The 12,066-nt window shown below is 57.0% G+C and overlaps 2 protein-coding genes across 2 annotated transcripts; one reads left to right on the plus strand and one right to left on the minus strand.

The window, feature by feature from the left end:
- Positions 1-6,617: 6,617 nt before the first annotated feature.
- THITE_2106405 (uncharacterized protein) lies at positions 6,618-8,231 on the minus strand. Its single transcript, XM_003648625.1, has 2 exons — positions 8,115-8,231; positions 6,618-8,059 (listed from the first exon to the last, which is right to left on the minus strand). The coding sequence occupies exons 1-2, from the start codon at positions 8,140-8,142 to the stop codon at positions 6,816-6,818; spliced, it is 1,272 nt and encodes a 423-aa protein (XP_003648673.1). The 5' UTR covers positions 8,143-8,231; the 3' UTR covers positions 6,618-6,815.
- A 2,385-nt stretch (positions 8,232-10,616) lies between these two features.
- THITE_2106406 (uncharacterized protein) lies at positions 10,617-11,208 on the plus strand. The gene has a single exon (XM_003648626.1). The coding sequence runs from the start codon at positions 10,770-10,772 to the stop codon at positions 11,094-11,096; it is 327 nt and encodes a 108-aa protein (XP_003648674.1). The 5' UTR covers positions 10,617-10,769; the 3' UTR covers positions 11,097-11,208.
- Positions 11,209-12,066: the final 858 nt, after the last annotated feature.

The raw sequence follows: 12,066 nt of genomic DNA on the forward strand, positions 1-12,066 counted from the left end.
CCGTCTCCACTCTCCCCCAGTTTAGTGTGGTGTAGTTACCACAACCTGCCCTGCTGGCCCACCAAAAATCCCAATCTCGACTGCGTCCCAATGCAAGATGCACCGGCCAACCAAGCACGCACAAAATGCTTGTTTGTTTGTTGATTGCTCGTCGGGTCCAACTGTTAGCAAGCTGCTGTCGGCCCAGTGCCTCCGCAGGAGCTGCAGCATCTTGGGCGACGAGACGCGACCCGGATGGGAAGCCGAGCCGGATGAGAAGCTCAAGATCTGCTGCTGTCTCAGATTTGGACCCCTTCTCTGCCGAAGCAGGCAATTTGTGGTTTCTGGTTTAGTTACGTCAGAATCGGTCAGACAAATGTCCATCAGCTTTGACCACCTGGAGCAGCTCCCGTTCTTCTCTTCTCTCGTCCGTCACGCTTCCAATGTTCGTCCGTCGGTCCATCCACCATCTACACTCGATGCACAGTCCTTCCTCGAGTTCGGCTCGCTGCAGTCCGGCCATCGCGATGCATGCATGGCGGGCAGCAGCACACAGCCAGCCAACTCTCTCGCTTTGCGTGAGCCGGCTGGCCAACCAAGCTGCACAATGTTGTGGTTAATAACAAGCTCAGCACGCCATGAAGCAGGCTCACAGCATATGCTGTGGTTGTCCTGGCGCTAACTTAACTCGTTACCTTATGTGGGCTCCATTCCTCACTCCTCGTCGTTGGCAAACAGCAGCCCCCTGGACCCCCGACAGCTCGCCTCGGGCCTGCCCAATGAGGACGTTCGCAGGGTCCCAACCAATATTCTTGTTTTCATTTTCCTTGTCTGCTGCTCACAACGGCCCGGAGAAAGACAGACCACCGTCCCGCAGGGAGTAACGCGTCCGGTTGGATCTCGGGATGCTCGAGCCGACCCCACGAGCGAACAGCGTTGGCGCAGCATCACACCCGCCCGTCTGTGCTCTGCATTCACCGGTCGACTCGGCATGCTTTCCCGCTTCTGCGTCGGTGGTTTCCTCGCGGCACCGGCTAAAAAAAAAAAAAAAAAAATTTGAGGGATGCCGTCTCGCCGATGTTGGCAAGTTCGGCAAGAATCGGCCCTGAGTCGGTCCTGTTTATCCCGTACGCAGAACACCAGAAGATTCGTTGGTTCCATTAACTCTCTGTCAACTCGATGCGGAATGGCGACGGGCCGTCTCGGTCTGGGGCCCCCTGTTGACCAGGCACGAAAAAGGTTGGGACACGCACTTAATAGGCAGCAGATAATGTCCCTTTGGGAATAACGGCGAGGCATTTGACAGCTTGGTGGCAGAAAAGGACAGATCAGGGGGCCCAAGGAGACCGTGCGTTGGCCGTCAAGTAATTTTCGGTTCAACGATCCAGATGGATCTGGCGACTCTGGGACAGCTCTTCTTTTCCTTAACCGCCTGCGGCAGTTGCAGCGGTTGAAATCCGCTGCGCTCTCAATCTCCAGCTCCTGAACACGCCCCTTCTGGCGGAACCACACTGGAAGTGAACTGGATGCTTCACTCGTCCTAAGAGGCAGCCGTCTCGTCTCCCTTGACGTCCCGGATCTATGGAGCACGTCAAGAATGCCAACCCCCAATCTGATAAGATATCCACGCCGCAGTTCCACTCGGCGGTCGCACCCGGATCCGGAAGGTCGTCCCCCTCGCCTGCCCTCCCCGGCGCGCGATCCGAGGACCCGCTCCGGGATCAAAGCCGGGATCCGAGCCCGGTCACCACTGGGCACTGATATCATGGAAGTTAGCGTGCTCGACAGGACACACCGCTCGTTTCGCTTCGCGAGTGAAGGGGAAATGCGCGTGGAAGACGCGCAGCGGCACAAGCCGTTCAGCGGATCCCACTGGACCGGACATCCCTTGCTCTTCTCTGCCGAAAAACACTCCACTACGGAATACACGACATTGCTTCTCGCGGAACTCAGTGTACCTCGGTAGTTACAGTAGTTCATGTAGTTATCCCTTGCCCTTCCTCGTAAATCCACCAATGAGTCAAGGGTGCGAGTGGTTAGCTGTGCCCGACAAACCGGAAACTGATTAACTAGTGTAGTTGACTACCCGACCTCGAGGCCGGATCAGCGCCCGGTTCGGAGGCCCCTGGCCTCCCTGGAAAGACCGGGGGTTGTTTGTGCGCACTACACTATAATATGTACTGTGGTGGCCGCCGAGACGCGAATGAACTTTTCCATGGATGTACACAAGCGGCAGGTGAAGCTTGGGTCGTCGTTAAAGAGGTCCCGCCAAGACACTAAGAATTACAGGCTTTTACACATCGCCAAGGGGTAAGTGGGGCCGCGACGACTTAGAGCATCAGCGACGAAGACAAACCGCAAATACTCGCAAAAACTCGTCGCAATAACTTCACGAAACCTCAACGAAATTGAAAAAAAGAAAACGAAGTTAACCCGCACCCTAACCTTGACCCTCACCCTAACCATAACCCTCACCCTAACCAGCGGGGGGCTGGCGCCGCCCCCCGCACCCCCGGCGAACTAACCAGTGGCTAACCCGTGGCGATAGTGCAAACCCCGTGGCGATGGTGGCTACGTACTGACGGTGTAAGACCAGGGCTGGAAATTAGTCTTGGCGGGACCTCTTTAACGTCTACCGAAGCTTGTTGCACAAAGTTCCCCCACATCGCGACATGGCGATTATGGTGCTGTGGCGACAGGGTATGTTGTTGGATGTTCTTGGAGGGGAAATACAGTAGCGTACTCCGTAGTGTATCCGTTAGTGTATCCGTAGGTGTGGTCTGAGACGCACACATGCAGTAGCTTTATCGCTAGTTGCTTGGTTCCATCGGCGATGTCCGGGCTTTGCTCACGATTCTTGCGGCCGTGGGATCTGAGACACAGTCCCGGAGTGTTATGTGTCGGGATTCCAGGCTGGACAGTAACGTTAACTGACTGATCTTATACACTACATACCAGAGCAGGTTGTGACCGGGTCGGAGGTCGGCGAAATGGGTGTGGATGTCGGGGATGGCGTGATGCCGGCGACTCGCGAGTCAGACACATACGACAACTGCTGAGGGAGGTTTCTTCGGATCGTCAGGGTCCAAGTGGCCTGCCGACACAACAGGGGCGACGGCGCGGTTCAGACCCCCACGTGCTTTTCTCCCTTGGGCAAGCTCAGTGAGCTAAGGTGTCCGATATGCCGGCGCAATAAAACTTGGTGCTTCGGAACCCTGTTGACCGACCCTGTTGATGGCGTGGTTCAGTGTTTAGACTCCAGGACGGGCAGTCCCATGGCCCCAAGATCAACACCACCAGTCCCTTAGTCCCTCAGATCATTCCAGACTGGGCTTAACCACTGCGGCGAAACCCCGCCGTCGTGGCTTGCGGCGGATGGAAACCCCTCCGCCAGACGGAGCTGGCTCCGGTCTGGCCTTTGCGATCAGCACGGTGGGAAGCGGGGAAGGGAAAATCCGTCAGCTCGCCGTCGTTTAGTTTGCGAATGGGTGTGCTTTCCATCCCGCATCTCGCTGGCGTCGCCAGATAGCGCCGTGCCCATGGTCTTGGTTCGCTGGTTCTGGCTTGGGGATTGAGTTGGAGGAGCGGGCATGTTGAGACGCCAGGAGGCGTCACTCCCGGATGAGCCCCTCGCCGTTGCGTGATGGAATGCCTGCCCTTTCTTCGCTTGTCCTTCGATCCCACGATTGCCCGTGGCGTGGCGAGCGGTAACCAACATTATGAGCCGTCTGATATGAGATGGGGTGGGAGGGCGTCCAGGCTTCCAGGTGGCTGCTCTGGCTGCCGTAGTTGTGCCGACTTCGTGCACTAGTAACTGCCTGCAGCTCGTCACACTGTTGGGTGGCCAGGCGGTGGCGACGTGTTCCTGACTGCTATGTCGTTGGCGTTGAACATTCCGAGTTGTCTCCAACTCCAAAACGAGCCAAAAAGCTCCCTGACCAGCTCACCGGGCAGGGAGGTGGTCAGGTACGAAAACCCCCACGGGGTTTTGCTCCGGAAGGGCGCCCGCCGGGCGCCCTTGTGAGGGGGCGGCCGGGTGACCTTGTGAGCGTCCTCTACAAGGTGTGTGCCCCGGCCGCCCTGACGGGGAGTCGAACGGGCGCCCTTGTGAGCATTCTCACAAGTTCCGCCCGGCGAAGTCCCCGTACCCCCGCCATTGAGCCACGCAGCGCGTTTCCCAAATGGCGGGGGTTGTGGCAGGGGGAATGCGAAAACTGGTATGTATAGCGCTGGCGGGAAGGTGCTCTGCAAGGTGGGAAGGTGCGAGGGAAGGTGCGAGAGAATGTGTGTGGGCAGGTGCGCGGGTTGTAAAGCGGCCGACATTGAGCCAACTTCTGCGAGTCTGCGCTTATCTGCTGGCAGAACTGTTGTTTCCTTCAGAAACATCACTGGACGCCGGTACTGGGGCCTCCATCACCCAGTCTGGTATGCGTGCAGGTGCCGTACACTACATACAGCGTATGCAATGTATCATGCACAGCGCAGGCGAAGGACGAACATCCTTGGCCCAAGCATCAAGTCGGGTTGGCCAGCCAGTGGCTCGAGTGTGCCTGGCAATCCGAGTGGCCTTGGTTCTAGAGACAGTTCCTAAATGCAGTCAATTACGTCTCCAAAGCGGAGGCGAAGAGGTGTTGAGCAGTCCGGTCGCGTAATCTAACCCCCTTCCCCCCTCCCTCCTCGTCACAGGAGACACAGATGGAACTTCTCTTCGTTCGTGGGACGCCTGTCCTGGAATCGAGTCTTTCGCCTTCAGCAGGACGGCGATCCAAGGACTGAGAAGCAGTGCTCGGCAGTCTGGCCCCCCAGTCCTGTATGTTCCAAGAACGACTTCACGTAGTCTAACACTTCGGGTTTCCGAGACTGAGCCTTCCACATCCTGAAGTGTTGAGGCAGTCCTCTCGCTCTGATAACTACGGCTTGCTGGTATGACTGTGGATAGACATGCAAAAAGCTGCTTGTGTCAACACCCAGCCTCTAAGCCTTCAGCATTCCGACACATTCAACTGGGTAAGTAGCCAGATACTGCCATCCTTGGTCATTGGGACTCTTTACTCCAGTGACGAGGTGTTTTCTAGCCTGATTCTGCGGCTCTCGACTCCTTGAGAAGGTGAGTATTCGCGGACTCCTTGGTTCACTCGAGAAGGCCGGGATTGAAGCTGATCTGGACGGTACAGTTGGAATGTAGGTCCACCGCGGGCAGCGATGATAATTGAGTGAGAGTGAGCTAGCTAGCTGATGAAGCCAGGGTCAGCCTCTCTTTCATTCCTCCTCGCTCACCTCCATCCTCTCACACACCTCGGTGCCTTAGGTGAATCCCTCGTCCGTCCCCCAGTTCCCCCTAAACTCACATTCTATACTCGCCGTTGGTCTCCAGCCCAGCACTTCTCACCCACCGCTCACCTTACCTTCGCAAGTCACCAAACCAGGTGCACATCAATGCTAAAAGAACGCGGCCCATCCCAGCTCCCAGTCTTAAACAGAAGCCAGCTCTGACCTGGTGTTGCTTAGTGTAAGCTCCTTGCTAGAAAGAAGACGAACATCGACCCGAGCAGTCTGGCCCACAAGCTCATCTCAACAATTGCCAAACAACTCGTCGAATTCGCTCGACCAGGTCACGATTTGAGACGACTAAAGCCCATTGCCCGACTAATGTCCGAACAATCAAGCCATGGCCGCTTCAAGACAGCATGTGTGTGCTGCTGCCGCAAGACGGGAGCAATGGACCCAGCTTGCGCCAGCTATGCAGACCGGCCTTGATGGCAGAGAGGGAGGTGCTTCACAGTATGGACCGCCTGCGATGGACCGCCTGCGATGGACCGCCTGCGAAGATGGACGTCAACGAATCGAGCGGCGCCCGGGTACGACAGTTCCACCGAAGACGAGAGCTCAGTAGTCCGGCCAGCGGAAGGATCGTGAGACCAGCTAACTAGTTGGCTTCCCTTACCGGCTGCAGGGGGAAAGCGTTCCGTTTACATGACAACTTAGGGGGCGTTACACCCACTGCCTCGGGAAATGCACATGCTCAGCTCATCAAAACGTTGATGTTACCCCTGGTGATGGATGAAGGGAGGCAGGTGGTCGGTGTTTACCTTACCCACCGTTGACTGTTGGCCCGGCTTGGCCGACGCCATCATGAGCCGACACTTTGACCTGCTACGGCAGTCCTGGTACGGGACAGCTTATCCCGAGGCGATGGCGCCGCGTGGTATGTCGGCGCCGCACCTCTGTAGTAAACAGGCCACGAAAACTTCGGTATGAGGCCGGATTGTTGACCGCAAGTTCTCACGCCACGCAACATCCCAAGTAAGAGACAGACGAGCAGAGGTCATCCCACTCCCATCGATAATAGTCCATGTCCGGCTGGTATCACATCGCCCAGGTACTTCCAGACCAGTAGCAGCGCCAGGCCTGGCTGAGCGCAGAGGCGGCAAGCATCTCATTCAATAAATCCTATCAGATCCATCCAGTCAAATCACACGGTCAAAAAGCCGCCGTATCCATAAAAACACCGTAGCCCAAAAGTTCGTTGTGAACGCCAGCGGGAGGCACCCAGGTGCTCAAGCCTCCTTCTCGAGGCACTCACGAGCATGCTTGCCCGCGCCTAGCTTCCGAACCGCAAGAACCGACACGCCAAAATACAGACGACCGGAACAAAACCACCGAGCAGGTGGGCATAACCGCTTCCAGGTCTAACCAAAAGTAAAACCTAGATCACATGAACATAAGAGGGGGAGTAAGGCCGCAAGGCCATCGTTATCGCAGAGGACTTCGTAGTAGTCTGCGTAATGACCCAGATCCGTCCCAGACGTGAAAGGAATGTTATCAAGAGGCGCGTATCATGAAGAGGCGTGTTCATCGCCGAACGGACTCCTTTGTCTCCCCTTTTCTGGTACGGTGGAGTCTCGTTGGGAGGCCCTCCTCGTCGCCTCCTCGATGACGGCGCTGAGGCTGGTCGTGCTCTGCGTGGCAGACTTTGGAGGATCCGAGAAGGGGCCCTCATCGGCAGGCGAGTCCACGATGATGGTGGCGGCGGCTGAGTCGCGGATCGTGGACCCGGACACGGTGGGCGACGCGACCGAGTCCGCGTCTGGTGCTGGCTTGGGCTGCTTGTTGGCGCCAATCTTCTTGACGCTGCCGACACGCACAACCATGGCGCGGGCCGGAGTGGCGGTGGCGGTGCTTGCGTTGTTGAGGAATGTCGAGCCCACGCTGAAGGTGCTGTTGGCGGGGCTTGGCGGCCGGACGCTGTTGTACTTCTCGTAGTCGACGGCAGGAACGGGCGGGGTCGAAGTGCCGTTGGAGGTGTTGGAATGCGCCGACCTTACGCTAACCATGGCCGGCTTGGCTCGCATACCGGTCTGGGCGGGGGCCACGACGACCGCGCTCTTGCCGTAGATCGTGGAAGCCACACTCGACCGCGGTGCATACGAGGTCCTGGCATAAGAGGTGCGATCCGAGAAGGACGAGAGGCCTGAGTAGGTTGAGTCGCGCAGGTCGCCTGGAACAAAGAAATGCTGGTCCTCCGTGCTGGCGGGTGTGCCGGCTTGCGAGACAGCGATGGGAATCGGGGGCACCGGAGGGACGAGAACTGTCGGGGACGCCGTCGCTCGGTTGGTGACGCCCGGGATGTAGGCGATCTGGATGATGTTGGAGGCTCGGGTGAGGACGGTAGACGCGATCGAGTGGACGGTATGGGTTGAAGCACGGTGATCCCGCCGTTGAGCAAACGACTTCTCACCGTCCATGCCCTGATCCTGCCCGTCATCCCATGGCTCCTGAACCAGGGGTTGCCTCCGCGTCCTGACGCAAAACCTCCAGACTAGGTACGTAATTATCGCAATGGCGGCGAGACCGCCGATAACGCTGCCAACAATTGCACCGACGTTGGTCGAGCGATCTTGGCTGGGCGGTGCGGCAGCGGTTGTCTCGACGGGAACGCAGGTCGCTCTGGCACATTCCGCGCAACTTGTGGGGTAGATGAACTGGCACATAGATACCCCCGCTTCGCAATCCGGGCATACAAGTGGTTTTGAGTTGTCGCACACCACGCATGACTCCCGCTTCAGGAGGTTGAGGGCCACTGTTCCCATATCAGCCTGTGTCGACATACATTCACCTCGGCCGGGCCACCTCACAATATGCAGGCTGCAGCGTGGCCGTCATGGTGATGGTGTGGTTCTTGATGCTTGCGGTTGACGGTTAACTAATGCTAATCGTGCCTGAACTGTTGTTGGTTCTCGTGCAGATCGGCGAGGCAGAACGCCTGGACCATCCGCCAGTGTCGATCACCAGGAGTCAAGACAATGCAGGCGGATCCGTAACCCCCTCCAAAAAATCGGCTTCAGGGTCGAGGAGGCGCTTGCGTATATACCAAAGAAGAAATGGAAGGACGACCGTGAGACGGCAATGGAGCGAAATAGTTGCGTGATGGGCGAAAACAAGGGAATCCAGGAAGTTCCGCTGAGCGAGTCGAGCGAGTTTTGATGAATCGCTGTGCAATCCGTACAGTCCGGGGCAAGGGAGAAACGAGTGACTGAGAGGCTAGCTCGAAAGAATGGAAAAGCAAGGGTGAAAATTCACAAATTTGAAAATCAACAGCACATCGGTCGTCTCTGTCCCAATCCCGGCCTGGCGGTGTCTGTTTCGAGGGCAAGATCGAGATCGAGGCCGGCGTGGACGGCGACAGGTGAGCGTTTGCGGGCGAGAGCGGAAAAGGCGGAGGAACATGGCAGCAGGGCTTCCGCCGACTTTGAGAGGCGGCGGGAAAGGGCCACGGCCTGGGTCTTCCGCTCGGGTTCATTTGGGGAAGGGACCACTGAGGAGGGCAGAGCCAGGCTTGGGGGCGGACCCACAGCGTTATTAGCGAAACGGCAAGGAGGGCCAAGCCCGGCTCCCATTCGCTCGATCATCGAAGCCTGGCTGCCCCTGGATTACACAGGACCCCTTTCGTGGCACACGGCTGAGCCAATTTCCCCTCTTTGGCACGACGCCCAGCAGGGAATCCCACTTCGCAATGTGCCAACCGCCATGCGGGACGGCGATGGAGGTGTCCAATGGTGGGCAACCTGAGTTCCTTGCGATGATCGCCTTCGAGATTGTCCAAGTACCGAGGACCGAGCCCATTCTAATATACATATATTGCCCTGGCAAGTTTCGTCAATCTACCATTGTTTAACTCCGGCATTGATGTGGGAAAGATATAGTTATGATTTCGACCATGGTAAAGAGGGTGCCGTCTGGACGCAGCAAGGAACCGTCAGTGCATTGCTTGGCCGCAGAGCTGCGCTGCAGCTTGCCATGAATTCGCAGCCCACCTAACCAATGGCGGTTTGCTCCCATTCCCGTGAGCACACGACAACATTACGAACTCGAGTTCGGAGACAGCACGGAAGCCGGATGGCGTTGTCCGTTTGCTGTATGTTCTCTCTTCCGTCTGACCCGTGTGCTAAGGAAAAGAGGCAGTTTATTCTCGTATGACTCCACAGAACCGAAACACGGCGCCTGAACGCCACGTTGGTAACGTTACAGTACTCCGCATAAAATTCCGTGTGCTCTCTCCTTGAGTCGTCCAGAAGCAGAAGCAAAAAACAAGGCAGAGCAAGTTGATCAACTGTTGTACGTTGCCACGTTACGGCCGCCACGAAATAATGCTTTTAGCCTTAATGGAGGAGAGCTTATGCGGTCCCCTCGTGGACTTTGGGGCCCGGAACGACCCGTGGCAGGCAAGGCCAACCAGACGCGCGACTCCGTACATTGACGCCGGTTATGGAAGTACTGTGTGCAAGGTAATGTTGAAGTTTGTCGTGCCGCGGTTGAGTTGTTTCGTTTCGCCGATGGAAATGGCCAACCGGACACCGGGGGAACGAACGTCGTGGCTGTCGTCGCGTTCATGGCCCAGGTACGCCGCCGAGCCGGAGCCTCGAATGCCAGTTCAAGTTACACGCAACTTCAACCTATCCCAACCTGTTACCCCTCTGTTCTGGAAGAACAGAGGAGCACAAAATCCCCGGATGACATGGCATGCCGGACAATCTCCGACACGCCAAATCTACACCAAATTTTGTTAGGGAGGTATTGAAGGGACCCCTCCATCCCTTTCCATCACCCCCCACCCCTCCAAAACAACCTCAGGTACCCCAGAACCAAACCTCTCAATCCTCTTCAACAACCCCGCCATGACTCTTTCGTGCTGCTCGAAAGCCTGCGCGCTCTCGCCTCCTACCGGATGAAGGGTACCAAGCCTTCTGCTTTCTCTAAGGTCTTGGATCACGACTCTCTGCAAGCTACCGAGGTAGCAGTCCAGGTGCTAGCCGAGCCACAGATATGTATGAAGCGAATTTACACTTCTCGCAAGTCCCTTGCCTTGGAACCGCGATATCTTGACTTTGTCGATCACTACTCAAATGTCTTGTCCAGCCTAGGCTCCCACGGCAGACTGGCGTTTGTAGCCCACCTTGCCTCATCCGCCGACAGTCACTGACCTGAAACATGCCTTGTCATCGGCAACTACTACTCTCTTTCGTCGCAGCCCGAGGCTGCCATCACATCCTTCATGCGAGCTGTGGCCCTCGGCAGGAGCTATTCCGCCGCCTGGACTTTGCTCGGCCACGAGTACCTGAAGGCGCTGAACACTTACGCCGCGATCGAATCGCACCGGCGTGTCATTAGGTAGTCATGCCCGTCATGATAATTGAGCACTTTTCGGCCTCGGCCAGGTGTACGATGTCCTCGAGAAGCCGGAGCTGTCGTTGCACTACTATCTCCGGGCCAGCACAATACGGCCAAGAGACATGGACCTTTTGCACGCAGCGGCCACCGGCCTGGCGGTTATGTCTCGGCTTGACGAGGCGATCTCGGTCCTGAGAATGGCCCTTGCGTGCAGCGCTTCTGATGATGAGGTGCCCGCAAAACAGACACGCGTAGAACTGCTCCCTCGGTTGGGGAGTCTGTATGACGAGGCCCAGAATCGCAAGGAGGCCACGGCACGTCTCGAGTTCGAAATTCTTGAAGGCAAGGCAACCCGGGGTGCGGCGGAGACAAGCGAGCGCCTGGGCATGGTGATGATACCCAAGGCTCAATCGCTGTTGGCTCAGTGGGCTGTGGAGGACGGGGACTGAGGTGTCCGAGCCCTCGCTTTTCCGCAAGCCAGAAGCTCAGGGCGTGTTGAGCAGATGCAGTCCAGGGGAGGATTCAAGGAAATAGGCAACGCAAACGGGATCCGGGCCGGCAAAAGGACTTACTCTTCTCAAAGAAAACCACTCGAATGGGGGAATGCTGGGTGGACCTCGTATGCTGCTTGTCCTGAGAAGGTAGGTTGGTAGGTATTACGGAAGTACAAGGTTAACTCCAACAGGGACCTTCGCAACCTGAGTTACTGTGTAGGTGCCTCATTCTGCTTTCGCGATGAGCTGGGGACAACCCTGGAAGACATGATGGGTACCATTTGATCCTTCGCTGCACTGCAATGTTCCCACGAACAGGCAGCAGCCCGGAGGGAACGAGACGAATGATGGCATTGGCCTCAACCGTTCATTTACCACAGTACGTATAGGTAGGTAACTGATAGTTGAAGAGACACCTGCCTTTCTTCCGTTTGGCTCATCTCCCTTTGCCAAACTGTTGCCCATTCAGACAAACTCGGGCTGCTGCCGACTCGGCCGTCGTTGCTACGCTCCGGGACGGCGTGACGGGAGAATGGCGGCTACAGGCCGGCAACCCGAGCGCCGGAAGCACAGTGCCAGTTCGATCGCGTCTCCGCTGTGGAATACGCTCAAGCTGTAACTAACAACTGCCATCACTCACTAACGTTACCGTTTGTTACCCCCAAAACATCCGTAAGCCGCTTAGTCAGTACCTAGCACCCACCAACTGGCGGGGACAGATGGAATCCTTCAACAGTTGACTCGCAATGATGCTCCATCAACAACTGCGTCTGTCCCCATTTGTATTGCTTTGCACGGCAGGGAAATTTTGGAAGCCCGTTTTGCCCTTCAGGCGCGTGCTGACAGGCGGCAACCGCGTTAGTCCAGCGGCAGACCAGTCTGCACTAATGCTAGCGCGTCCAACTCAGCCTCACAGCCTGGTGGC

This window comes from Thermothielavioides terrestris, chromosome 1 (assembly GCF_000226115.1).
Source record: "Thermothielavioides terrestris NRRL 8126 chromosome 1, complete sequence".
Taxonomy (NCBI): domain Eukaryota; kingdom Fungi; phylum Ascomycota; class Sordariomycetes; order Sordariales; family Chaetomiaceae; genus Thermothielavioides; species Thermothielavioides terrestris.

What these genes read in the sequence shown, in the direction of transcription:
- THITE_2106405 (XM_003648625.1), bottom strand. Translation starts at nt 8,142, where the DNA reads ATGACGGCCACGCTGCAGCCTGCATATT. An exon ending in CACGCTGCAGCCTGCATATT is followed by an intron (nt 8,060 to 8,114) that starts GTGAGGTGGCCC and finishes ATATGGGAACAG; the next exon opens with TGGCCCTCAACCTCCTGAAG.
- THITE_2106406 (XM_003648626.1), top strand. Translation starts at nt 10,770, where the DNA reads ATGGACCTTTTGCACGCAGCGGCCACCGGCCTGGCGGTTATGTCTCGG.